This window comes from Hemiscyllium ocellatum, chromosome 1, assembly GCF_020745735.1.
Source record: "Hemiscyllium ocellatum isolate sHemOce1 chromosome 1, sHemOce1.pat.X.cur, whole genome shotgun sequence".
NCBI classification, from domain to species: Eukaryota; Metazoa; Chordata; class Chondrichthyes; order Orectolobiformes; family Hemiscylliidae; genus Hemiscyllium; species Hemiscyllium ocellatum.
In genome coordinates, this window is record NC_083401.1 from 30,654,597 (window position 1) to 30,680,355 (window position 25,759).

Here is a 25,759-nt window from a genome sequence, read left to right on the forward strand (position 1 = left end):
GACTAAAGAAATTGAGGTTTTGGTTAAGAAAAAGAAGGCAGCATAGACAGGATAGATCGAGTGAATCCTGAGAAGAGTATAAAGGAAGTAGGAGTATATTTAAGAGGGAAATCAGGAGGGCAAAACGGGAAATGAGATAGCTTTGGCAAATAGAATTAAGGAGAATCCAAAGGGCTTTTACAAATATGTTAAGGACAATAGGGTAACTAGGGAGAGAATAGGGCCCCTCAAAAGATCAGCAAAGCGGCCTTTGTGTGGAGCCACAGAAAATGGGGGAGATACTAAATGAATATTTTGCATCATTATTTACTGTGGAAAAGGATATGGAAGATATAGACTGTAGGGAAATAAATGGTGACATCTTGCAAAATGCCCAGATTACAGAGGAAGAAGTGCTGGATGTCTTGAAATGGGTAAAGGTGGATAAATCCCCAGGACCTAATCAGGTGTACCCGAGAGCTCTGTGGGAAGCTAGAGAAGTAATTGCTGGGCCTCTTGCTGAGATATTTTTATCATCGATAGCCACAGGTGAGGTGTCGGAAGACTGGAGGTTGGCAAATGTGGTGCCACTGTTTAAAAAGGGTGGTAAAGACCTGACCTCAGTGGTGGGCAAATTGTTGGAGGGAATCCTGAGGGACAGGATGTGCATGTATTTGGAAAGGCAAGGACCGATTCGGGATAGTCAACATGGCTTTGTGCGTGGAAAGTCATGTTTCACAAACTTGATTGAGTTTTACAAAGATGATTGATGAGGGCAGAGCAGTAGATGTGATATATATGGACTTCAGTAAGGCATTCAACAAGGTTCCCCATGGGAGACTGATTAGCAAAGTTAGATCTCATTGAATGCAGGGAGAACTAGCCATTTGGATACAGAACTGGCTCAAAGGTAGAAGACAGAGGGTGGTGGTGGAGTGTTGTTTTTCAGATTGGAGGCTTGTGACCAGTGGAGTGCCACAAGAATCAGTACTGGGCACTCTACTTTTCATCATTTACATAAATGATTTGGATGTAAGCATAAGAGGTACAGTTAGTAAGTTTGCAGATGACACCAAAATTGGAGGTGTAGTGGACAGCGAAGAGGGTTACCTCAGATTACAACAGGATCTGGACCAAATGGGCCAATGGGCTGAGAAGTGGCAGATGGAGTTGAATTCAAATAAATATGAGGTGCTGCATTTTGGGAAAGCAAATCTTAACAGGACTTATACATTTAAAGGTAAGGTCCTAGGGAATGTTGCTGAACAAAGAGACCTTGGAGTGCAGGTTCATAGATCCATGAAAGTGGAGTCGCAGGTAGATAGGATAGTGAAGAAGGCGTTTGGTATGTCTTCCTTTATTGGTCAGAGTATTGAGTACAGGAGTTGGGAGGTCATGTTGCGGCTGTACAGGACATTGGTCAGGCCACTGTTGGAATATTGCATGCAATTCTGGTCTCCTTCCTATCGGAAAGATGTTGTGAAACTTGAAAGTGTTCAGAAAAGATTTAAAAGGATGTTGCCAGGGTTGGAGGATCTGAGCTACAGGGAGAGGCTGAATAGGCTGGGCTGTTTTCCCTGGAGCGTCGGAGGCTGAGGGGTAACTCTACAGAGGTTTACAAAATTATAAAGGGCATGGATAGGATAAATAGACAAAGTTTTTTCTCTGGCATTGGGGAGTGCAGAACTAGACGGCATAGGGTTAGAGTGAGAGGGAAAAGATATAAAAGAGACCTAAGGGGCAACGTTTTCACACAAAGGGTGGTACGTGTATGGAATGAGCTGCCAGAGGATGTGGTGGAGGCTGGTACAATTGGAACATTTAAGAGGCATTTGGATGAGTATATGAATAGGAAGGGTTTGGAGGGATATGGGCCAGGTGCTGGCAGGTGGGACTAGATTGAGTTGGGATATCTGGTCGGCATGGACAGGTTGGACCGAAGGGTCTGTTTCCATGCTGTACATCTCTATGACTCGTTCTAACCAGTAGTCAAGGAATATGGGAAAAAGTGGAATGGAGGATTATCAGATGAGCCATGATCGCACTGAATGGCACAGCAGATTTCATGGGATGAATGGCTTACTTTTGCTCCCATTTCTTATGATCTTCTGATACAATTCCCAAAGGAACTTCTGCTGCAATGCACTGGGGCTGAATGATTGTCCATCTTTGTGTTAGTTATGACTGCAACAAATAAATTGTGGATGTTAATGCACCTATGTGCAGTATTTCCATTTTCATTCCTGGTTTTCAATTGATCTACTCCAGTCGAAAGCCCGTCATTAATCCTTCAATTGACAGCTCCAGTGCTCCATGATTAAATTTATAAAGTCATCATGGTCTTACCAGTCCATAGGACTGCTCACTTATTAGAGTGAGATGATTGGTGGTAGTTTAACCCAAGGGTCACACGCCACAAGAGAAAGGGGATGTTATAATAACTTCAATTGGTACGGTATTAAACCTACACTGCTGGTATCACTCTGCATCACAAACTCGTCAACCAGCTAAATGAGTTAAATGAATAAAGCAAGTCTGTGTAATATCATACTATTTTTATTAAAAATCAAGGAACTTAATCAACTGTGATTGATGTGAGATCAAAAGGTGAGGGAATTTATTTAAGTGGAGATGGAAACACACAGTTACTACTGAGATGAAGAACATGTGGCTGCATTCTGTAAAGAAACAGATGGACACAGATGGAAGATGGCTACATTGCTAAGCAAAGGATTTCTTGTTACTGCTTCAAAGAGATGGGGAGTCCTCTTCAGCATCCAGGCCAATATTCATTTCTCAATCAATACCACCAAGACAAATTACATGGGCACAGGAACTGGAGGCCATAGAGTCCTCCAAGCCTCACATTCTGGCTTAATTTCTGAATTGAATTGTCACATGTACTCACATGAGTACAGTGAAGTTTACAAGTCACCACTTACAGCACAGATAACAGATTCTCGAGTACAAACTCTAAGGAAAAAATGTAAAATAAAGAAATAAAAAGCCCATCCACTGCACACTTTCAAAAGCAGAAAATCATAGTAATAAATTATAAAAAAGAAATAAAAATTCAGAAGCAGTCCTTCCACTATAATATAATAAAGAAAAGCAAAATTTTAAGAACAAGGAGAATTTAAGATAAAGTGCAGTGTTCAAATCCAGTCCTGACAGCAGGTTTTCTTGCTAATTGATGAAAAACTAAATATTATTGCACCAATTGCACGTTTTAATTTGTGTTCAATGGAATTTAAACTGACTTTATTCCTGCTTGTATAACACATGGGTAAAAGCAGCTGAGTGGTGACATGATATGGTACTGTTGGTCTGCACCTTCATTAACCAAATGCTTCTGACCATGAAAATTTTGAAAGGAACCAAAATGTGAAAGGTAAAATTTCAGCAGAAATCCAAACCAAAGCATGAAAGTAGGCAGGTTGCTACAAGAACAAAAAAAGATCATCTGAACACAAGTTGAATGTCTTAGACAGAGGGCAGATAGAACATTAGTGCCAAAACTACAATTTTTATTCTTGGCACTGGTCCGTTTCCAGGTTAATTGAAGTTTGAGAATATGACATACAAATCCAGAGACTGATCTGGCCTGAACAGACGAGAAGGGTATGCTTTGAACTGGTCAAATAACAGTCAGGTAATGATTGATTGAACTCAATCAGTCTCCTTAGGCTTTACTGTGTAAACAGAGATTGCTGAAAGTTACAAATCTCACAACACCAGATTATAGTCCAACAGGTTTAATTGGAAGCACTAGCTTTCGGAGCGCCGCTTCTACATCAGGTGGTTGTGGAGTGCACAATTGTGCATTCCACATCTACTTGATGAAGGAATGGCACTCTGAAATCTAGTGCTTCCAATTAAACCTGTTGAAGTATAACCTGATGCTGTGTGCTGCGTAACTTTCTACATTCCAGTCCAACACTGGCATCTCAATCTCTCCGTCATGATTTGGAGGTATTGTGTCTGTGTACCTGCGGCACAATCAGGGAGTAGTTAAGTAAAGATAAGTTACATTTTTATGCTTCTGCTTAGACACTAATAGTCTTACTTATGTCTCCCTCACTCTGGTAGTGCGCCTGGGGGCTTAATGTGTAATGTACAAAACACAACCAGCATGAATGGAAAATGTGAGGAATACAAGGAAGCTGGAGCATGAGAGACTTAATTAAATTTTAACATTATTTACAAATTTCATCATGATGCTGGTACAGTATTTTGGAACTCTTTTCCAAATTGCAGATTTTCACTGAATTAATTCATACAACAGACTTCAAAGCAATTGTAATAATGCTATTTCAACAACCCATTCTTAAATAGAACAGGATGGTGTACACTTCAAACAGTGATGAAATACACAAATGCTTGGTATACAACTTCTGTTTAATAAGATATTTCAGGTTGTAGTTACGTATTGGACATGGTACCATACACCTAACTAAATTATCTACATGAAGCAGAATTATACATGTTTATCCTTCATGCACTGGTTCCTTTCCCCATGCCAATACTCCACTAGCCCACTTTCAATGCAAATTCTTTTTAAATTTACAGTAAATTTAAATAATCAGCCCCTGGGAGCTTAATATATGCACACTCAATGTTTGAGCTTTGTGCCAAATTGTGGCAGGAAAGAAATTACATGAAAATATACCAAAGCTACCTCAATCAAACCAACATAGAACGGTATGCAAACCTTACCGGTAGTTGTCTACTCATACATTCACTTTTTCTATTTTATTTAAAGAATGAAGATCACACCGAACTTTAAAAAAATCAAATGTAACCCATGAAATGACAATGATACTATGAGGAACCATACGAAAACATTGTTCATGGGTAATTACATATATTTTAAGTTTAAAAAATGCACTACTAGTATTGTCTCAATATAAAATAACTGCATGAAATGGTGAGTGCTGGTGTACTCACTTGATCAAGTATCAAGACCAAGCTGAGTTAAAAAGCCCTATTGCAACCAATTTATACCCAGTAGTTTTCCTTCTTCAGTCTGTCCCAAATACACATTGGCATGTTCACACCAACCATAACTTAGCAAGCATTAGTCCAACAGAATAATGAATTGCTACAGCCCTGCTCAAAACTTCCTACACGATTTCCCCAATCACAGTAAACTTCAAAAGAAGATCTGTTTTGCATCAGCTGGTGCTTGCTCCATTGGACAATACGGGCATTTTAACCTAGGAAGTGAACACAAATGAAACTTAATTAGAAAATCACAATTAAAAGAGAGAAAGATAAACATCCTTCCATGATCACTCTACCAGTCAACTGTTGCAGTGCTGTGGGACCAGCAAAGATGGTTTTTGTATTTTTACATTCTGGGAGTCACACCTGTGCTAATCACTCGAACATTTTGGGAATTATACAGCAGACCAATTTTACATGGGGGACACAGGGGTAATGTTCCTTGACAAGCAAGCCAGAGCCCCAAATTCCCGCTCTGAGGATATGGGCCCAAATCCCAGCAGCTAGTGGAAAAAAATTCAATTGATTAACGAGGAGTACGTCAGCGTCCAAGAGATCAATTGTGTTAGGGGATTATGTACTCAGAGGTACAGACAGACGTTTCTGTGGCCAGCAGAGAAAAAGCAGAATGGTGCGTTGTTTCCCTGGTGCCAGGATCAAGGATGTCTCAGAGAGGCTGCAGAATGTTCTCACAGGGGTGAGGGGCCAGCAAGAGGTCATTGTTCGCTTTGGAACCAACGATATAGGAAGGGAAAAGGTTGTGTAATCTCCCTTCAGAATCTCAGAGTTAGGCAGAAATTTAAAAATGAGGTCCTCAAGGGTAGCAATATCTGGATTACTCCCAGTGCTACGAGCTAGTGAGGGCAGGAATAGGAGGATAGAGCAGATGAATGCATGGCTGAGGAGCTGGTATATGGGAGAAGGATTCACATTTTTGGATCATTGGAATCTCTCTTGGGGGAAGAGTAGACCTGTACAAGGAGGACGGACTGCACCTAAATTGGAAGGGGACTAATATACTGGCAGGGAAATTTACTTGAATAGCTTGGGAGGATTTAAACTAGTAAGGTGGTGGTGGGGGCGGGGGCGCGTTGGCGGGTCCCAGGAAGATAGTGAGGAAAGAGATCAATCTGAGACTGGTACAGTTAAGAACAGAAGTGAGTCAAACAGTCAGGGCAGGCAAGGACAAGGTAGGACTAATAAATTAAACTGCATTTACTTCAATGCAAGGGGTCAAACAGGGAAGGCAGATGAACTCAGGGCATGAGATATCATAGCAATTACAGAAACATGACTCAGGGTTGGGCAGGACTAGCAGCTTAATGTTCCAGGAAACAAATGCTACAGGAAGGATAGAAAGGGAGGCAAGAGAGGAGGGGGAGTGGCATTTTTGATAAGGGATAGCGTTACAGCTGAGGGAGGATATTCCTGGAAATACATTCAGGGACATTATTTGGGTGGAACTGAGAAATAAGAAAGGGATGATCACCTTATTGGGATTGTATTATGGACCTCCTAATAGAGGGAAATTGAGAAACAAACTTGCCAGGAGATCTCAGCTATCTGTAAGAATAATAGGGTGGTTATAGTAGGGGATTTTAACTTTCCAAACATTGACTAGCCCTGCCATAGTGTGAAGGGTTTAGATGGAGAGGAATTCCTTAAGTGCGTACAAGACAGTTTTCTGATTCAGTATGTGGATGTACCTACTAGAGAAGGTGCAAAACTTGACCTACTCTTGGGAAATAAGGCAGGGAAGGTGACTGAGGTGTCAGTGGGAGAGCACTTCGGGACCAGCGACCATAATTCTATTCGTTTTAAAATAGTGATGGAAAAGGATAGACCAGATCTAAAAGTTGAAGTTCTAAATTGGAGAAAGGCCAATTTTAAGAGTATTAGGCAAGAACTTTCGAAAACCGATTGGAGGCAGATATTCGTAGGTAAAAGGACTGCTGGAAAATGGGAAGCCTTCAGAAATGAGATAACGTGAATCCAGAGAAAGTATTTTCTTGTCAGGGTGAAAGGGAAGGCTGGTAGGTATAGAGAATGCATGATGACTAAAGAAATTGAGGGTTTGGTTAAGAAAAAGAAGGAAGCATAGATAGGTATAGACAGGATAGATCGAGTGAATTCTTAGAAGAATATAAAGGAAGTAGGAGTATATTTAAGAGGGAAATTGGGAGGGCAAAACGGGGACATGAGATAGCTTTGGCAATTGGATTAAGAAGAATCCAAAGGGTTTTTCCAAATATATTAAGGACAAAAGGGTAACTAGGGAGAGAATAGGGCCCCTCAAAGATCAGCAAGGCAGCCTTTGTGTGGAGCCACAGAAAATGGGGGAGATACTAAATAAGTATTTTGCATCAGTATTTACTGTGGAAAAGGATATGAAAGATATAGACTGTAGGGAAATAAATGGTGACATCTTGCAAAATGTCCAGATTACAGAGCGGGAAGTGCTGGATGTCTTGAAATGGGTAAAGGTGGATAAATCCTCAGGACCTGATCAGGTGTACACGAAAACTCTGTGGGAAGCCAGAGAACTGTTTGCTGGGCCACTTGCTGAGATATTTATATCATCGATAGTCACAGGTGAGGTGCCAGAAGACTGGACATTGGCAAATGTGGTGTCACTGTTTAAGAAGGGTGGTAAAGACAAACCAGGGAACTATAGACCACTGAGCCTGAGATCAGTGGTGGGCAAGTTGTTGGAGGGAATCCTGAGGGACAGGATGTACATGTATTTGGAAAGGCAAGGACTGATTAGGGATAGTCAACATGGCTTTGTGCGTGGGAAATCATGTCTCACAAACTTGATTGAGTTTTCTGAAGAAGTAACAAAGAGGATTGATGAGGGCAGAGCAGTGGATGTGGTCTACATGGACTTCAGTAAGGCATTCGACAAAGTTCCCCACGGGAGACTGGTGAGCCGGGTTAGATCTCATGGAATACAGGGAGAACTAGCCATTTGGATACAGAACTGGCTCAAAGGTAGAAGACAAAAGGTGGTGGTGGAGGGTTGTTTTTCAGACTGGAGGCCTGTGACCAGTGGAGTGCCACAAGGATCGGTGCTGGGTCTTCTACTTTTTGTCATTTACATAAATGATTTGGATGCGAGCATAAGAGGTACAGTTAGTAAGTTTGCAGATGACACCAAAATTGGAGATGTAGTGGTCAGCAAAGACGGTTACCTTAGATTACAATACAATCTGGACCAGATGGCCAATGGGCTGAGAAGTGGCAGATGGAGTTTAATTCAGATAAATGCGAGGTGCTGCCTTTTGGGAAAGCAAATCTTAGCAGGACTTATACACCTAATGGTATGGTCCTTGGGAGTGTTGCTGAGCAAAGAGACCTTGGGGTGCAGGTTCATAGCTCCTTGAAAGTAGAGTCGCAGGTAGATAGGATGGTGAAGGCGGCATTTGGTATGCTTTCCTTTATTGGTCAGAGTACTGAGTACAGGAGTTGGGAGGTCATGTTGCGGCTGTACAGGACATTGGTTAGGCCGCTGTTGGAATATTGCATGCAATTCTGGTCTCCTTCCTATCAGAAAGATGTTGTGAAACTTGAAAGGGTTCAGAAAAGATTTACAAGGATGTTGCCAGGGTTGGGGGATTTGAGCTATAGGGAGAGGCTGGACAGGCTGAGGCTTTTTTCCCTGGAGTGTCAGAAGCTGAGGGGAGACCTTATACAGGTTTACAAAATTATGATAGGGTAAATAGGCAAAATCTTTTCCCTGGGGTCAGGGAGTCCAGAACTAGAGGGCATAGGTTTAGGGTGAGAGTGGAAAAGATATAAAAGAGATGCAAGGGGCAACCTTTTCATGCAGAATGTATACGTGTATTGAATGAGCTGCCAGAGGAAGTGGTGGAGGCTGGTACAATTGCAACATTTAAGAGGCATTTGGATGGGTATATGGGTCGGGTGCTTGCAGGTGGAACTAGTTTGGGTTGGAAAACTGGTCGGCAGTGACAGGTTGGACCAAAGGGTATGTTTCCATGCTGTACATCTCTATGACTCTAATGCATAATTTAGAGTTTAAAGCTAAAAACAGTGACCTATCTATTCTTCCTAACTTCACACTTTCTCATACTGTATTCCAACTGCCACTTCTTTGTCCATTCTCCTAGCTTGTCTAAGTCTTTTTGCAGTCTTGCCACATCCACAACACTATCCGCCCCTCCGCCTATCTTTTCGGCATCTACAAACTTCGCAACAATACTCTTAGTATTAGATTAGATTACTTACAGTGTAGAAACAGGCCCTTTGGTCCAACAAGTCCACACCGACCCTCTGAAGAGCAACCCACCCAGACCCATTCCCCTAAATTTACCCCTTCAACTAATACTACAGGAAATTTAGAATGGCCAATTCACCTAACCTGCACATTTTTGGACTATGGGAGGAAACCAGAGCACCTGGAGGAAACCCATGCAGACACGGGGAGAATGTACAAACTTCACACAGACAGTTGCCTGAGGAAGGAATTGAACCCGGGTCTTTGGCGCTGTGAGGCAACAGTGCTAACCACTGTACCACCATGCCGCCCACCAGATCCCTTGGTACCCTTGGACCAGATCGTTCAAGTATAACATGAATAGCTGAGGTCCAATACGGACACCGTGGAACTCCACTAGTCACCAGCTATCATCATGAAAAGGACTCCTTTATCCCCACTCTCTGCTTTTTGCCAGTCAGTCAATCCTCTATCCATGCCAGTACCTTGCCCATAAGACCATGAGCTTTCATCTTCTCAGAATTCCTTCAGTGTGGAAACAGGCCATTCGGCTCATCAAATCCAGACCAGCCCTCCAAACGGCATCCCACCCACACCCACCTCCCCCAATCCCATCCCTGTAACCTTCATTTCCCATCTGAAAATGTGTTGCTGGTTAAAGCACAGCAGGTTAGGCAGCATCTCAGGAATAGGGAATTCGACGTTTCGAGCATAAGCCAGGGCTTATGCTCGAAACGTCAAATTCCCTATTCCTGAGATGCTGCCTAACCTGCTGTGTTTTAACCAGCAACACATTTTCAGCTGTGATCTCCAGCATCTGCAGACCTAATTTTTTTACCTTCATTTCCCATGGCTAATCCACCACCTGGATTAGCAAGGTAAAAACAATGACTGCATTAGCAGCATCCTGTGTAGCACCCTGTCAAAGGCCTCTGGAAATCCAAATAGATCACATCTACTGGGCGGAACGGAGGCACAGTGGTTAGCACTGCCGCCTCACAGCGCCAGAGACCCGGGTTCAATTCCCACCTCAGGCGACTGTGTGGAGTTTGCACATTCTCCCCGTGTCTGCGTGGGTTTCCTCCGGGTGCTCCGGTTTCCTCACACAGTCCAAAAATGTGCAGATTAGGTGAATTGGCAATGCTAAATTGCCCGTAGTGTTAGGTGAAGGGGTAAATGTAGGGGAATGGGTTTGGGTGGGTTGTGCTTCGGCGGGTGAGTGTGGACTTGTTGGGCCGAAGGGCCTGTTTCCACATTGTAAGTAATCTAATCTAATCTCCTTTATGTAAATTGATCATTACATTGTCAAAAAATTCAACAGATTTGTCAGTTATGACCTCCCATTGGTGATAAGCCTTACTTAACAAGGCATTTTCAAGTACTCTACAATCTGAGTCATAGAGCATGGAAACAGATCCTTTGGTCCAACCAGGCCATGCCGAACATAATCACAAACTAAACTAGCCCACTTGCCTCTTCAATGACTGACTCTAAACTCTTACCAACAACAGAGATCAGGCTAACCATCCTATAATTTGTCTTCTGCCTCCCTCTATTCTTAAACAGGTTATTATATCAGTCATTTTCCAATCCTTCATCTGATGAAGGAGCAGCACTCCGAAAGCTTGCAATTCCAAATAAATCTGATGGACTATAACCTGGTGTCGTGTGACTTCTGAATGGACCATAATTGAACATAATCTAGTTGATTTTAAAACAAGATTACAAGGAGCTGAATGACCTACTCCTTTTGTAATAAAACAATGCTGTAAACAATCACCAAGGATGTCCTACTAACTATTTGTTCTGAGTGATCAATTATTGCAAATATGAAATTGAAACCCCTCAGTTTCTGGATGTTTCTGTGACAGCACTTACTTGCTTCCATTAATCATTTTATTCAGAGCATCTCGCGAGATTATGTGGCCACAGACAAGCTTCATAGGTGGATTGGATTCTGTAGTCTGTTGTCGAAGAATTGGACAGGCAAAGATTGAATGATACCAACATTTTTTACCGAGGTCTACTTCGATCTAAAAACAAATTGGAAAATAGCATTCAACAATATGGCTTTTTTTATGCAAGAGAGTAATGCTTCAGAAATGATAAGAATCAAGAAAGAGGGAAAGTGGGAAAAGGACTGGATTGGATTGGATTGAAAAGACACAGTCAAGGAGAATTTTAATTAGGTCTTTGAGAGCTAAAACAAAGTACCAAACAAATTAGGTAGAGAATTTTTTTGTAGCTGCATCTGTGTCTGAGAACAGTGTACCAAAGAGATCAGAAAAGTAAGAAAGGAGTGAGACCATGCAGTGATTTGACAAAGATGATGATCTTGTAATTAGTCTGTCGCATACTGGAAGCCAAGGAAGGCAGATAAAGAATAGTAATCTTAAGAGGTAATTGAAGAATGATATGAAAACAACCCATAAACATAGTTTTGTTTAATAGTAGACAATCTTTGTTTCTAAAAATAAAGATGCTTGTGAATTGCACCAGCCACATATTACTAAGTACCCAAGAGTACCTACTTCTCCTCTCATTCCAAGTTATGACATATCAGCATGAGGGAAGCTCTCAACTGAGGCATGCACTCCGAATTTCAGTTCTGTATAGGCTCTTTAAGAGATCTGTGTACTTCATACCTAATAATAAAATCTAATTCCAATACTCAATGCAACTCACTGCAGTTGTCTGTGTTTCTCTTCACTATATATAAAATATTGAATGGGCGGCAACTATCCTCAATGTAACTAGTTGCAAGTGCAGAGACTGCAGGCAGCAGCCTGGATATCAGGATTGAAAACACCAGCTACTTTAGAGAGAGCTTTCATTTCTACTCAAACTGCTAAACTTCAATTATGGTTTCTGTGTATCACTTGATGCAAAATTGTTTCATAGCATTACAAAACAATAGGAAAATTGTTGTTTAACATTTCTACTTCTCACAACATCTATTCTCATATCTGCCATACTAGCAACTTAATGTTAAATAGGGATGAATTATAAGCTGTGGTTTTCCCTGTAAAAGAATGTATTGAGCTGCCCCAAGACTATGTCCTGTCAGAAATTCACTGGTCAGCCAAAAAAGTGAAACAACTTTCATCAGGGTTTTTGTGAATGTACAGATTTAAACTGTAACTTTCCATTGGTTTTATATTTTTCCTATAATGAATTGCCCAAAATTATAGTGCACCATAGCCTTGTGGAAGTTAAATGTTACTTCCTGGCCTTTCTTTAAAATAAATTTGCAAACCCGTTGCTCGTGAAAAGGTCCACATATTTTCATGATTGTGGGAAGGTCTATGTAAACTTACTTGTGGACTGTGTGGAAAGGTTAGTGCTCAGCTAAAATAAAGTGGTTAGCCTTAGAAATCCAGACTGCAATGCACTTTCTGTTTCCGACTCAAGACTGCTTCAACATGGTGGTTGCAGGCTTTAAAATGCGAACATAGCACTCCGTGCAAAATATCAGGAATTTCCTTGAATACTTGCTGATAACGTTAGGGTTCTCATTAAGGTGTTCAACATTGAACTTGGACTGAAACAGGGATAAGAAGTAAGTATTCTGACTGGTGATGATTTCCTTCCCCTTCTTCCACACGACTCATTTAATGCATTTCCAATATACTTTGAAATAGCTTCAAAAATCATCATGAGATCAAGCAATTATCCAACTGGAAAAATTTGAACAACATGAACAGTGCATTCTTCACTTGCTAACTGCCACATAATAGAAGGCAGCAATAACAATTCCCCAGCTTGGCTGCCACTTCTAACATCCGAACCCAATTTGATCCAAAGTCTACCAAGCGTCTGAGTCTAAAATGGGTTTACATACAATCTGAACATAAATAATAATATGCACTCACTGGCAACTCATCCTTCTGATTCCAAACTCCGGTGCATTGTCTCTGCTCGATTACTGCCTTAATGTTAATGAGAGCTGGCAATGCAATGCACCCTGCTGAAAAACTGAACAAATAATTCTTAATAAACAAAGGATACATATATCAATTTAATACGAAAATTTTTCAAACATGATATACAACATACTGTGAATTTGATTTTCAATAATTTTTACAAACAGAAGATACTTGGCATTTTGTTTCATTAATGTAGCAAGACCTCCAACTGTACAAGATTTGAGAATTAAGATTCAGCAACCTTGAAGATTTTATTCTGAAAAGGTGTTGACATTTTACAAAACATATGAACTGCTAATTAGACGGTTCTGAGGAGATCAAATACTGGGAAGATCAATTAAGTCCTAATGATTATATAGTTCAGTCACAACTACTCTAGTTTGTAACGTGATGATGATCATTGTCCTCTGAACAAACAGAATAGTCCCTGGCTGAGAAAACATAATTTCAATTCTCAAGTCAGTTAAGATGCATGAAGATAGCCAAAGTGAATCATTCTTAAAAGTTTTTGCTCAAAGTGAGAAGGATCACTCAGCCTTTATGTCTCCGCAGGGAGGACCAGGTTAGCAACACATTCTCCTATTGATAATTTACATATGTGTATTTGAAGTGGGACAACACTGCCATCAAGTGAATAAAAGTATTTCCCCATACACAACACCATAATCAGGATGAAATTACAGCATTGTATTACATTGGATATACAGCACAGAAAGTACCCATTTAGTCCTACTATCCTGTTAGTTTTTTTATTCAACAAGCCATCTCTCAGTATTGTTGGTAAATCACAATTTGGAAGTTGGAATGTTTTACTAAACATAAGAGTTGCACAAAACATACTGAAAAGTGTAATATTACTGGGAAAAACAACTGTCCTTGTTATCAAGACAGCATCTGATTGAGTATGGCATCAAGAGTAAAACTGAAGTCAATGGAAACCATGGAAAACTCTCCACTGGTTACACCTAGCACAAAGATGGCTGCACTCATTGGAAACAGTCATCCCAGACTTTGGACATCATTGCAGGATCCCTTCGGGTAATGTCCTAGGCCTAACATTCTCCAGCTAGTTCATCAATTATCTCCCTTGCATCATATATCAGAAGCAGGTGGTTATATAGAGTCATAGAGATGTACAGCATGGAAACAGACCTTTTGGTCCAACCTGTCCATGCCGAACAGATATCCCAACCCAATCCAGTCCCACCTGCGAGTACCCGGCCCATATCCCTCCAAACCCTTCCCATTCGTATACCCATCCAGATGCCTTTTACATGGAATTGTACTAGCCTCCACCACTTTCCTCTGGCGGCTCAATCCATACAAGTACCTCCCTCTGCATGAAAACGTTGCCCCTTAGCCTTCTTATATACCTTTCCCCTCACACCTTAAATCTATGCCCTCTAGTTCTGGACTTCCCCACTCCCAGGAATAGACTTTCTCTATTTATCCTATCCATGCCTTTCATGATTTTATAAACCTCTGTAAGGTCACCCCTCAGCCTCTGATCTTCCAGGGAAAACAACGCCAATCTATTCAACCTCTTCCTACAGCTACAAATCCTCCAACCCTGGCAACATCCTTGTAAATCTTTCCTGAACTCTTTCAAGTTCCACAACATTCACAACAGGTTAAGACAGTGGATTTAGATTGGCACAGGCTTGGTGAGTCAAAGGGCCTGTTCCCGGGCTGTAAATTTTCTTTGTTCTTATATCCTTTGATAGGAAGGAGACCAGAATTGCATGCAATATTCCAAAAGTGGCCTACCAATGTCTTGTACAGCCGCAACATGACCGCCCAACCCCTGTACTCAATACTCTGACCAATAAAAGAAAGCATACAAACTCCTTCTTCACTATTCTATCGACCTGCGACTCCAATTTCAAGGAGATATGAACCTGCACTCCCAGGTCTCTTTGTTCAGCAACACTCCCTAGACTTTACCATTAACGTGTATAAGTCCTGCTAAGATTTGCAGTCCTGGGTAATCCAAGATGGAGGATGCAAAAGCTTTCTGGCAGTAACTGGCTGCTCTTTTTTTTGAGGTATTTTAGGTTTTGTTTTTGGAAGCTTCATAGAGGATTCTACAATGTTCAGCACCACTCACAAGATAATGCAACCAGTGTTCACATGAAACATCAGGACTGGGCTGATCAATGGCGAGTAAAATTTGTGCCACACAAGAAACATTTCCCCGTGACATTCAACAGCATTACCATTAATAAATAATCAATTTTTCAACTTTCTGGCAGTTATCTTTGTACAGAAAGTGTTCAGAAGTAAACAGAACTAACAATATAAATACTTTTACAACAAGAGAAAGTCAAAGACGAGGAATTCACCAGTGAGTAACTCACCTCCTGACTCCCCAAAGCCTGTCCACAAGGCACAAATTAGGAAAGCGATGGTATACTCTTTTCTTGCCTGGATGAGTGTAGTCAACAGCTCAAAACCATCCAGGATAATACAGTGCACTTGATATCAACTTCATCCACCATTTTCAATGTTCATTCCCTTTATTACTGTGATAGCAGTGTATATCATATATAAAGTGTACTGCTGCAACTCAACAAGACTCTCCCACAGCACCTTCTTAACTCATGGTCTCAACACCTAGAAGGACAAGGGCATTGGAACAGCATACAAACTTCCTATCCAAGCAACACATCACTGACTTGGAACTATATCACTGCTCCTTCACTTACCAGCAGTTGGAATTGTGGAACTTGCTTCCTAACAGCTTTGTGGTATACCTACCCACTACAGACTCTAGCAGTTTAAGGTAGCATTACACCACCATTTCTCAAGGGCAGTTAGGGATGGGTGATAAACGTTGTCCAAGCCAATAATGCTATCATCTGCATTCAAAGTATGACATACGTCCCCATGGTTTGCACACTAATATTTTATTTTGAACCTGGAATCAAATACGTTTCAGATTGGACTTAAGATGCTGTGTCGGGCCTAAGCGACAGAATTAGCTTGCCTAAAAATAGAAAACACTGGAAACACTCAAGTGTAACAGCATATATGGAAAGAGAAACAGTTAACATTTTGAGTCCAAGTTGACTCTTCTCTAGAACTAGGTTCAGTTCAGTTTAGGTAATCTCAGTTCAGTTTTTAAATAAGCATGAAACCTCAACGTATGATAGTGTAAACAGGTCTAATGATATTTACTCATACCTGACACTCAGTGGTGACTCTACTGAGAGACCAAGGAGAGAGCATGCATCCCTGGTGAAGATATCACAGATATCAGCCCACTGGTTAGAATCTAACAGGTGCATATATGGCGAGTTTGCTATGCCCTGTCTCAAATAAACAAGGCTTCCCATGAGCACCTGAATATCTGTAAAGAAACAAAAATCAGAATACATCTCTCTCAACTAAAACAAACATGTATCAACCTTCTAAACCAAAAATACTTCTGCAATCATAAAATATACTGTTTTATTATAAATATATTACTTAATTTTGTTCTTTCTTTCATACCCTTCACAATATTTATGGTTTCAACTTTTCACATTCAAGTTAAATATAAAGAAAAACACTTTCACAAAATAAATTTGCACATGAGAAATTATTACATAGGTATGCAACATCTTTTAAATCCTGTACTTGCCATTAATTTAAAATACCCACTTTCTTCTCCCTCTACAAATGGAGTCAGAGTTATAAAGCATGGAAACAGGCCCTTTGCTCAAACTCATCTGCACAGATATCCAAAACTGATCTATTCCCATTTGCCAGAATTTGGCCCAAATCCTCTAAACCCTTCATATTCATGTACCCATTCAGATGCCTTTTAAAAGTTGTACTTGTACCCACCTCCACCACCTCTGGCTATTCGTTCCATACATGCACCACCCTCTGCACGAAAATTGTTCCCCTCTCACCTTAAACCTATGCCCTCTAGTTTTGGACTCTTCTACCTTGGGAAAAATACCGTGGCTATTCACCCTATTCATGCCCCTCATGATTTTATAAATTTCTAAAAACGTCACTCCTCAGCATCTGATCTTCCAGGGAAAGAAGCCTCACCCTATTCCTCCTCTCCCTACAACTCAAACCCTCCAATCTCTTTGAGGATGAGCTGCACTGTGGCTTTCAATCCCAATACAAAATACATAATGTTGTAGATCAAAGTTACAAGTCTACCTTGTTGAGTCAGTTTCTTAAGTAGATTGAATCATACTGGTCAGGTAGATCTCAGGTTCAATCTCCAGTGTGTGCCAAATTAATTGACTTCAGCACATGTAAGGACAAAGATACTTTGATATTCTATAAATTCTTTAGGATTCAATATATGAACTCGGAGCAGAAACGGTCAATTCAGCCTTCAAGTTATTCAATACAATCATGGCTGATCGCATCTCAGCTTTAACTCCACTTTCCTGCCATCACTCCCTAAGCCTTCAAACAATTGCTAATTAAAAATCTGTCTCAGTAACTCTTCATATTATACCCTGAATACACCGCACTCCGGGATGATGAATTTCACAGATTTGCGATCTTTGAGAAAAGTAATTTCTCAGTTGTTTTGAATTTGCAACCCCTTATCCTAAAACTATGACCTCTTGTTCTAGATTGCATCCACTCTACATCTTCTTTTCAAGCTTAACACACTAGGATGTTGACCATCTGGCCCTGGAGACTTGTCTGCCTTCAATCCAAATAGTTTGCTCAATACATTTTCCCTTGCAGAGACAACTGTTTCAAGTTCCTCCCTTTCTCTAAACTCTGGACTACTTGTTACTATTGGGATGGCACTAATGTCCTCCACTGTGAAAAATTAATAAAGTATGAATTTAGCGTTCCACAATTTCTGTGTTCCCCATTAATAACACCCCAGTCTCATCCTCTAAGGACCAATATTCAGTTCAATGATGTTCTTCCTTCCTGTAGTAGAATTTTCTGTCTTTTTTTATATTTCGTCCTAGTTATATTTCATAATTTACTTGTACTATTTTTATGGCTTATTTTTAGTGACATTTAATCTTTAAATGTTTCATAATATTCCAGCCTACAATATAATATGTTTTAGCTTCTGCCTTTATGTTCTCTTTAACCTTGTTGCTTAGCCATGGATGTTTCTCCCACCCACCTCAGCATACAAACTCGCGCCCCTTCTGGAATATATTTTCATTGGGATATATCTCCATCATCTGCTATTGCTCATCAACTATCCGACATTTTAGTCTTCAGTCCACAAGAGCCAAGTCCGTCCTTGTGTCTATGTTTAGCTCCTGAAGACTAATGAGAGACTCCAGCTTCCCACCCTCAACCTGAATTTGAAATCTGTGCATCTTGTGATCACTTTCCTTAGAAAGTCATTTACTGTAATATCATTAATTAATCCCAAATCCAGAATAGCCTGCTCCCTGGGGGTTGATTCCACAACACACTGTTCCAGAAATAATTCCTAATACATTCAATGATCTCTCCCTTGAGGGTCCATGTTCAATTTCAATAATCCAGACTATATACATATTAAAATCATCCATGATTATTGCCATATCTTTCTCACAGTCCCCAGTATTTTCTGGTTTATACTGTCCCCTACTGCAGGAGTACTATATGGGTACCCTATAGTTTACTCCCTCTAGGGACTTTCCCTTGCTATTTCTTATTTATACACAGATTGATTCTATGTCTTGATCACCAGCATTTACATCATTTCTCGCTGCAGTACTGAACTTTTCCTTTACTATCTAAGCTTCTCCGCATAATTTTCATTCCTGTCTATCTTTTCAAAACACTGAGTACCCTTGGACATTCCATTCCCAAACCTAGTCTCCCTACAACCACCAAATCATAACCATTTGCCTCTATTTATACTGTTAACTCATTAATTTTATTCTGAATGCTTTGTGCATTCAGATACAAAGCCTTTAACTTTGCTCCATAGGATACATAAAATTAGTCAATATCCCACTTAGGAGATCCCTGAAGGAAATGCACGGTATAGAAAGACAGGGTGAGAACAGAATTATTCTCAGTTGTTGTAGTGGCATGGTAGCTCAGTGGTCAGCACTGTTGCCTCACAGCGCCAGGGACCAGGGTTCAATTCACACCTCGGACAACTGTCTGCATGGGATTTGCACATTCTCTCCGTGGGTTTCCCCCCACAATTCAAAAACGTGCAGATCAGGTGAATTGGCCATAGTATTAGGTGCATTAGTCAGGGGTAATTATAGGGTAGGGGAATGGGTCTAGGTGGGTTACTCTTTGGAGGGTTGGTGTGGATCTGTTGGGCCAAAGGGCCTGTTTCCAAACTATAGGAAATCTAATCTAAATCTAAAAAAAGACGTGGGGGGCAGTGAGGGTAGGGGTTGTAAAGGACACTTGCTAGAAGTCTATAAAATTCTAACTAAACTGGGCAAGATGTTCATGAGGACAAGGGAGTCTAGAACCAGGGATCAGAGGGTAAGGATAAGGGATAGGCCGTTCCGGACTGAGATTAGGAAAAGTTTCTTCACTCAGAGTGTGGCAAGCCTGTGGAATTCTCTGCCACAGAAAAGTGGTTGAGGCCAAAATACAACGTTTGATATATTTCTTAGGAATAAGGGGATTACAGGGTATGGGAGGAAAGCAGGAACAGGGTACTGAACTGGATAATCAGCCACGATTATACAGAATGGTGGTGCAGGTTTAAAGGGCTGAATGGCCTCCCTCTGTTCCAATTCTTATGTTCTATGTACATCAGTCTGTAGGTGAAACATTTTGAATTTTAAAATTCTCACTGTTGCTTTCATAGCAGTCTCTTGCCTCATCTCTCAGTATGTCTACAATGTCCATCTTCCAAGAATTCTTCATTCCACATTCTACTAATTCTATCCTCTTCAGCACTCTGAATTCCATTTGTCAGATCAACTATGCCTTCAGTGACCTGGGCCCCATACTCTGGGATTCCTTCTCTTATCTTCCCCACCCCTCTATTCCCTCCTTAAAAATTATCACTGTGACCAAATTTTTAGTCAGCTGTTCTAATATTTCCAAGCCTCTTGGTGTCAAGCTTTAACTGATAATATGCCTGTGAAGCACCTTGAAGCATTTTACTGTATAAAGGCAGCATAAAATGCATGTTGTTATTCAATAAGTTAGTTTGTATAAAGAATTGAATCACAAGTGACACCTGTTGAATTGTCTACAGGAGAAAAAGCGAGAAAATGTGAGAAAAAAACGTATTATTGTAACACGTTATAAAATATGAGTTCCCATAGTATAAATTTTCATGCCAAAATGTAGCTTACCCTTCTGGTGATTTATTGCAAAAGGCTGAAAGTTCTTGGCATACTGAAGTGCTTCCCTCTGATTCTCTGTACCTCCCATTAACAGGCTTATAAAATATAATCTGTGTAGTTTGAATTCTAGGGAGCTGTTCTGTGCCATCAACATCTCTCGGTTTGCAACTGCCCACCTTGAAAGAAAATAAATTTACAAATGTATTAAAGGAAACCCTACAGGCCAACAAAATCATAGTATAGTGGTTATGTTACTGGATTCCTGACCAGTTACCTGGCGTAACTGTTCATACATTTGAAACAATCTCACTGCAGCTGATAGCGAACCTAAATTCAGTTAATTAAACAAAAAAATGGAATATTACGAGCCAGTAACAGTGTCCATGAGACTGCCAAACTCTTGCAAAATTTATATTCACAGACCTCCAAACTCAAAAAAAACTCAATATCTTCCACCACTCTTTCAAATTTGAGCAAAATTGTATTGCATTTTTCATGAAAAATTAACATTTTAGAAGTTGGACACGCTCAGGACTTATCAAAAACAGAAAATGCTGGAAATGTCAGCAAGTCAGGCAGCACCTGTGGAGACAGAAGGCAGAATTAATATTTTAGTTATTGATGTTTCATCAGAGGTAACGTCAAACACTGACTACACTTCTTTTACACAGCTGCTACCTGATCTACTGAGTATTTCTACTACCTGCTTATATTCAAGATTTCCAGCACAGCGGTATTTTGCTTCTGTATCACTCAACGACTGTAAATTTTCGGCAGTACAGCCTTGCTGGGCCAAAGAGCCTCTTCTGTACTGTATGATTCTATGAGTTGCACAATTGATAGAAAAGCTGGATAATGAAGTTATCATTTGATACCATAAGCATATTCAGGCAACACCACATTCTAGGATATAAACAGAAATTGCTGGAGAAACTTAACCAATCTGACAGCATCCATGGAGAGAAAGCAGAGTCAACATTTTGAATGCAGTGTCCCTTCTTTACAGCATTAACTGCTTTTTCTTCAAAGATGCTGCCAGGGCTGCTGAATCACCCCAGAAACGTCTGTTTTTGTTTCAAGTTTCCAGCACCCACAGTCCTTTGTTTTAAGATATCACCATATTCAGGCCTTTGCTAAGACAATGCTGACAGGTTTTCTGTGGCTGGTTTGACAAATTTTGTTCAAGAAAATTTTTTAAAATCACTGTGTAATATTTTAAAAAATTGTGACTTACTCCAATGCAGGCCTTAGATCTCTTACTCTGAGTGCTTCCAAGATTCGATTAAGTTCTACAAAAGGCTCCTTTTGGTTTCCTTCTATACACAAGCCAGCTTCCTATTGGACAAATGGGTATAACATTTATATTAGGAACAAAGTGACAAATCATTCTGGACAAGAGACAACTAAATCACTTATTGCCCAAAAGGGAAGGTAGTGGTGCAGTGTTAATGTCATTAGCAATCCAGAACCTGAGGCTAACACTCTGGGGACAGGGGTTCAAATCCCATGTTGGCAGATGAAACTGTAATTCAATAAAATACCTGGAATAAACAGCCATCAAAATGGCAACCCTGTAATCAGTGCTGATAGTCAGAAAAGCCTATCTAGTTCACTAATGTCTAGTAGGGAAGGAAATCTACCATCTATACCTGACCTGGTCTACATGTAAGTCCAGACGCACAGCTGACTCTTAAACTGCCCTCTGGGTAATTCAGATGGGCAATTAATGCTGATCTAGCCAGTGAGACCCTTATGCAATGAACAAAAAAAAAGCATCTCAAAATATAATTAATTCCAATCAAAACAAACTACAACGTGAGCTGATTTAAGTGGTTCTGTGACCCCCACAGCTACCTGGACTACACCTCCTGTAAAAACACAATCTCTTACTCCCAGTTCCTCTGCCTCTGCCATATCTGCTCCCATGAAGGGCAATTTCATTCCAGGACATCCCTGATGGCCTCCTACTCCAAAGACCACAATTTCAACCTCCCACATGATCAACAATACCCTCCAGTGCACCTCCTCCACTTTCCGCACCTACGCCCTTAAACCCATCCAATCTCAACAAAGATAGAATTCCCCCGGTCCTCACGTTCCACTGCACTAATCTCTGGATACAGTGCATTATCCTCCACTATATCTGCCACCTACAATCAGACCCCACCTGCAGAGAAATATTTCACTCCCTACCCTCATCTGTAGACAGACCACTTCCTCCGGGACTCCCTCGTTAGGCCCACTTCACCTTCACCTTCCCTTGCCGCCGCAAGAGGTGTAAAACCTGTGCCCCCACCTCCCCCCCCCCCCCTCACCCCCACCCCGCCTCACCTCCATCCATAGCCCGAAAGGATCTTTTCACATCTAGAGATTTTCCTGCACATCCACCCCACCTCAACTACTGTGTCTCTTGATCTCATCATGGTCACCTCTACATCGGGGAGACAGGACGCCAACTCACTGGGCGTGTCAGGGAGTGCTTCAGGAAGCACCTCAGGGACAGCACTCACCAAACAACCCCCACTGCCCTGTGGCTGACCACTTCAACATCCCTTGGACATTCCAGTCCTGGGCCTCGTTCACTGCCAAATCCAAGCCACCCGACAACTGGAGGAAGAAAGCCTCATCTTCTGCCTTGGGACCCTTCAACCATATTGCATCAACGTCAACTTCACTAGTTTTCAAATCTCACCCCCCCCTCCCCCCCCAACTTCTTCAGATCCAACCCTCCAACTCAGCACCACCCTCTTGACCTGTCCATCTTCCTCTCCACCTATCCACACCACCCTCACCATCCACCTATCACAATTATCTCCAACTGCATCCACCTATTGCCTTCCCAGCTACCCCCAGCCCCACCCTCCTATTTATCACTCAGCCTCCTTGACCCCTCCTACATTCCTGACGAAGGGCTTATGCACAAAACATCGACTCTCCTGCTCCTCAGATGCTGCCTGATTTGTTGTGCTTTTGCAGATCCACAATTTTTGACTCAGTTAGTCAGGTCAAACATAGTGGTAAAACAAATGACTGCAGATGCTGAAAACCAGATTCTAGATTAGTGGTGCTGGAAGAGCACAGCAATTCAGGCAGCATCCAAGGAGCAGCAAAATCGATGTTTTGGGCAATACCATCATTATAAATGAATTGGAATATAAGAGTAAGGAAATAAGAATTCATCAATTTGAGATAGAGAAGTAGAGAATTTTTTCCGAGGGCTGCGAGTCTTTGAAACTATTCCTCAAAAGGTGGTAGAAAAAGTCTTAAAATCTTAACTGTGGTGGATAGATTCTTGGTAAGCAAAGGAAGTGAAAGGTCAACAGGTTGGGTGGGAATATATCAAATGTATCTTATTACATGGTACGACAGGCCAGAGGGGGCAAACGGGATTACTACTTCTCCTAAATCATATGTCTGGCATACCCCCATTCAACCATTACCATCAAGCCAGGGGATCAACCTTGGTTCAATGGACAGTGCCGGAGGGCATGCCAGCAGCAGCAGACATATCTGAAAAAGGGGTGTTCAATCTGGCGAAGCCACTAAACAGAATTACTTGCGTGCCAAACACCATAAGTAGCAAGTGATAGACAGAGCCCAGTGATCACACAACCAATGGATCAGCTCTAAGCTCTGCAGTCCTACCACATCCTACGCAGACACGGAAAATGTGTGCAAACTCCTCCCAGAGTCACTCGAGGCTGGAATTGAACACAGGTCCCTGGCGCTGTGAGGGAACAGTACTAACCACAAAGCCAGTGTGCCCCTCTATTGGAGGTCAGTCATCTCAACTCCAGGACATCTTTGCAGAAGTTCCTCATGGTGGCATCCTAGGTTCAATCATCTTCAGCTGGACTCATCGTATAAATACAGTGGCTAAAAGAGCAGGTCAGAGGCTAGAAATGCTGCGAGTAACACACCTCCTAATTCCCCAAAAGCTGTCTATCATCTATAAGGCTTAAGTCAATATGGACTTTCTACAAGATGCACTGAAGAAATTTACGGAAGATTCTTAGACAGTATCTGCAAAACTTATGATCTCTTCCATCTTGATGGACGTGGGCAGCTGATAAATGGAATGGCCATCCAAGCCACTCACCTTCTGATTTGGAAATATAATCATCTTTCCTTCATTGTCACTGGATCAAAATCCTGGAATCTCCTCTTTCAGGGATTTGTGGGGCTACCTATTCACATGGACTGCAATTGATCAAGAATGCAGCTCACCACCTCTTTCCCGAAAGCAACTCGGAAAGGACAATAAGTGCTGGCCAGCCAGCAACACACATGTCCCATGAGTGAATCAAGAAAAAAGTTTCACGCTTAACCACTTTCTTCAAAAGCATAAAAGTGAAATTCCTCTACTTTTTTTTCATAACCAACCTGCTATATATGAATCAATTTTCTGTTCTTTGTATCAATTCTAATCAAAGTGCATTTTTTTCAAGCTGTGACAATTATATGCTATTCTTCAGTGCTAAACATAAGCATACATTTTATTGTGGTGGTTTAGAGTGAGAGGGGAAAGATATAAAAGAGACCTAAGGGGTAAGTTTTTCACGCAGAGGATGGTACGTGTATAGAATGAGCTGCCCAAGGAAGTGGAGGAGGCTGGTACAATTGTAACATTTAAAAGGTATTTGGATGGGCATATAAATAGGAAGGGATATGGGCCGGGTGTTGACAGGTGGGACTAGATTGGGTTGGGATATCTGGTTGGCATGGATGGTTTGGACCAAAGGGTCTGTTTCCATGCTGTACATCTCTATGACCCTATGATTCTACTGCACTTCCCACCGTATTGCTCACAATGACCCAGAAGTAGTACCAGATGCTTAAGCCTGTTATTTACAGACAGCCAGTGGGAGCAGTGCATTTTTAAAATTGTCTCCTCAAAGGCCAAAACACTAAAGTGCACACCTCCTACTGTGGTGCAGTACATGCAGGATGTAATGACAGCAGGCACTGCAACAGCAACTACATGTCGCAAATTATGAAGTTATTGAGATACCCTAACAGTACAAGAAATGCTAAGTAATGTGAATATGCTTGATACAATTTTTTTTACTAAGAGTTATAGAAAGATTGAAAGACAGTGGCAGCAAACAAGAAGAAGATAGATTCTAGGAGGGGGGGAAGAGAATAGGAGAATTTAAGGGGTGGCGGAAGAAAATGGTTGATGGCTTGTGCTGGCAACATTAATGAGGAGTGGAGACAGATGGGCACACCTCATGGATCGGCGAACATTTATCATAAGTTGTGAAAGAAGAGCTTACTCAGGATAGGGGGACCATGTCAGCGAGGGGGAAAAAGTAGAAGGATGGAGAAACAGCCCAACTGCTGAGCGCGAGGATAAATATCATGAAATA

The 25,759-nt window shown here is 41.2% G+C and overlaps 2 protein-coding genes across 3 annotated transcripts in view; one reads left to right on the top strand and one right to left on the bottom strand.

Moving 5' to 3' along the window:
- LOC132826492 (charged multivesicular body protein 3) overlaps nucleotides 1-25,759 on the top strand; it is a 181,076-nt gene that overhangs the window by 26,293 nt on the left and 129,024 nt on the right. The window lies entirely within an intron of this gene.
- The window catches only part of LOC132826712 (E3 ubiquitin-protein ligase RMND5A), a 52,882-nt gene continuing 31,482 nt past the window's right edge, over nucleotides 4,360-25,759 (bottom strand). For both annotated transcript variants that reach the window (XM_060842953.1, XM_060842863.1), the window contains 6 exons: nucleotides 21,625-21,725; nucleotides 20,400-20,566; nucleotides 16,330-16,495; nucleotides 13,093-13,195; nucleotides 11,099-11,253; nucleotides 4,360-5,195 (listed from right to left, as the gene is read on the bottom strand). In XM_060842953.1, coding sequence (XP_060698936.1) covers nucleotides 5,132-5,195; nucleotides 11,099-11,253; nucleotides 13,093-13,195; nucleotides 16,330-16,495; nucleotides 20,400-20,566; nucleotides 21,625-21,725 — 756 coding nt within the window. In that variant the 3' untranslated portion in view covers nucleotides 4,360-5,131. The remainder of the gene's footprint in view (nucleotides 5,196-11,098; nucleotides 11,254-13,092; nucleotides 13,196-16,329; nucleotides 16,496-20,399; nucleotides 20,567-21,624; nucleotides 21,726-25,759) is intronic.